The 2,912-nt window shown below is 46.4% G+C and overlaps 1 protein-coding gene across 5 annotated transcripts in view; it reads right to left on the bottom strand.

Annotated features, from left to right (window-relative positions):
• Positions 1-235: 235 nt before the first annotated feature.
• The window catches only part of MECOM (MDS1 and EVI1 complex locus), a 200,063-nt gene continuing 197,386 nt past the window's right edge, over positions 236-2,912 (bottom strand). For all 5 annotated transcript variants that reach the window (XM_009645775.2, XM_009645776.2, XM_009645777.2 and 2 more), the window contains 3 exons: positions 2,096-2,332; positions 1,359-1,545; positions 236-370 (listed from right to left, as the gene is read on the bottom strand). In XM_009645775.2, the coding sequence (XP_009644070.1) occupies positions 236-370; positions 1,359-1,545; positions 2,096-2,332 (559 nt within the window). The remainder of the gene's footprint in view (positions 371-1,358; positions 1,546-2,095; positions 2,333-2,912) is intronic.

Genomic DNA, 2,912 nt, shown 5'->3' with positions numbered 1-2,912 from the left:
TAAGTCGCATTGATCCTCCAGAAGTCAGCAGCTGCCTTTGCTGTGCAAAACAAAATATTGAGAATAAATAGTTTCTTTCTTTTTAAAATTATTCAGTTTAAGGTCACCGGACTTTAAATGAGTGACCCTGCAGATTTATAAGGCATTCTGCTCAGCAGTCTTTTAAATAGTCATATATGAAAGAGCCATGCTACTGGTTTGGACTTGGTCCCATTCTCGGTAAGACTTCACAATGTCATACGTGACTGATGGATTGAATGGCGCTGGATTCTGCAGCGGCTCTCGCCATACTGTGCCACATGTTGGGAGAATTGTGGGAGGCGGAATGAAGGGAGTCCTTGTCGGAGAGAGAGAGCATCATCGCATACGCCTGGACGGGGGAAAGAAGAAGGACAAGGAGGTCATGCTCCCGCGGCACGGATCTGAGCTTGGACCCGTGCCACCCCTACGCAGTTAGGGCATCACTGAGGCTACAACTGCTATTCTCAACTTACTTAAAAAATATCAAAGCGCGTTAGGTAAAGCCACTGTCAACCTTTTCACTGACACTTTTGACTCGCTAATAGTAATAATCATTTCGGCTTTCATCTGGCTTCACGAAGCTCTAAGAAACCTTTGATAGTAGACAAGGTCCCAGAGTCTCCTTTGCCTTCAGATTCTTGGCACAAGAGGCTCTTTTCAAGAGCCTGAGGAATCACATTATCCCTTGGCTGGTCCTGTATTTCCCCAAATACCACAGTCTCCTTTCCTGACCTTTTCTACAGGCATATTCTGCAATTTGTACAACGGGAATCTTTTGAAGGGGCTAAAACGACCCATTAATATTTAAAAAAAAATAAGAAGAAATAGCACTAAGATGTCAGTCCAGTCATTGCTGGTTTTAAAACACGCTGAGGACCTAGAGGAGGTAATATTCAATAGACTTTAAAAAAAAAAACACCACCAAAAAGCCAAGCCAGCCAGACGACTGGGTCACATCCCTGCAAGGCTGCAGCTGAACTCCACGGCATCCGTGGGACCACGCTGGCTGTATGGAAGTAGAGCGGGACAATTTCTTAGCACGGCCTCTCTGTGGCTGGCAGAAATAGCGGAAGGAACAGAAACAGCAAAAAAGCAAAAAATAACAAAAAAAGCAAAAATAGGAAAAAAATAGCAAATCAGGGACCGGAGCATCACGCCATGTCCCCCCGCCCCGGTGTGGTGGGAGCGCAGCGGGGAGGTCGGGGCGGGCTGAGGTCGGCGGACGCGGAGCACAGCCCTGTCTGACGAAGCTGAAACGCCCTCGCCTGCCACACACTAACGGTTTAATCCTTCGGGTATTTGGCGACAATACCATTTTAAGTGAGTTAAGCTTTTACCTGGGATTTGGATTTCCTGTACAATGGTTGTTTTAGGTCCTCTGGCAGCTGGGAAGTATTGAAAGCTGCCAATTCAGCTTCACTATATTGATTTTCTTCCATTTTCCTCATTTTGAGGCTATCTGTGAAGTGCCTTATGTGGTCCAAAGCCGAAAGTCCAGTCTTATTATACTCCTCCTCCTTATACCTACAAAAACACCACAGAGGTTTTAATGTCAATGAAACCATCCTCTCTGCGTTCCCCCGTCCTCCCAGATCTGCACGGCTGAGTAATTTCCCTCTTTTTTACATTCATAAACCACCTTGCCCTGTGGAACCGTGACCCCGAAATAAAAGAAATTCTCCTTTCTTTCCGAAAGGGTGGGCAGCGGGAGCAGGGGAGGGGGAGGTTGTCTCTCCCCCGGTGTCTCCGCAGCCTTTCACAAGACCATCACGGGAGACCCAGGCTGGTTTACGGAGCAGGTAACGTCTCTCCCACGAACATTTCCTGTCTCACCCAGAACCTGACAATAGCTCCCCGAGCAGAGTTATTTTTCCTCTGAAGGGCTACAGATTGTATGAAGAGACTGAAACCAGGGCTGGTATTGACCCAAACACAGGCGCAGGTTGCTATCGTAACTGGGAAGCTGGCTACTTCAGACCGGTTCCCACGGCCCACAGTTTGGTGCTGGCACTCTTGTATGGTTTATTGTTTTCATTTCACATATTGGGCTCACCAATACTCGGAAGGAACCAACCTGCCAGGGGAAGCTTTGCAGTTCATGTCCAAAGTACTCGTTTCCTCGTAATCCTCCTCCGGAGTCCCCTCGTGCATGTCACTCGTAACAGGCTCTTTGACTGCCTTCCCTGCCATTTCGCTCTCTTCATCTTCTTCGTCCATCATGACTTCATCTTCTGCCTCTTCGTCATCCAGCAAATCCGAGTTCTGGCTGGCTACCATGGCTTTTTCATCCTTAAAGTGGCTGCCATTCATTCTGGAAGTACCAAACCAAACCCAAGCAATAATCACAGATCAGTTATGAAAGTTCCTCACCAGCAGACTCGTGGAGGCAGATCTGAAAAGGATCCGTCCCCATAGAATAAAGTCAGTTCTGTATTTTGTATCTTGTTAGCTTTAGACCTTTAAGCTGTATGGGAGAAAATTCCACTCAAAAATCAGTGGGATGTTACAGTGCCATCAACATGGGATTTTCCTGTTACCCTGGGAGCCTAAAACTACCGTTCAAGCGGAGGTATGTTGAGATATCCATTCCAAATTTTCTCATGCGTTATTTCATCTCACATTTCCGATCATGTATGTAGTCTGGGCAAAACAACTCGTTGACAATTTTAACAGAAGCTGTAGGGGCCAAGAAACTCTGAAAATCAGATCCAGCATTTTCAAAAATGACATCCAATACTGCGTTCAGAATTTTAACGTCAGAATGACATGCATAATTAATTTTGCACACTAACCACCCATTTGGAAGCCATACTACTTCACTGAACGTATGGATTACATACATGGGAACCTAAGGGACGTCAGCTGAAGACCTGAAGAGCGGGCTGACATAC

Source organism: Egretta garzetta, unplaced genomic scaffold, assembly GCF_000687185.1.
Source record: "Egretta garzetta isolate BGI_Z169 unplaced genomic scaffold, ASM68718v1 scaffold638, whole genome shotgun sequence".
In the NCBI taxonomy this organism is placed as follows: domain Eukaryota; kingdom Metazoa; phylum Chordata; class Aves; order Pelecaniformes; family Ardeidae; genus Egretta; species Egretta garzetta.
Note: the sequence above shows the minus strand (reverse complement) of the source record. Positions and strands in the feature narration are given on the sequence as shown.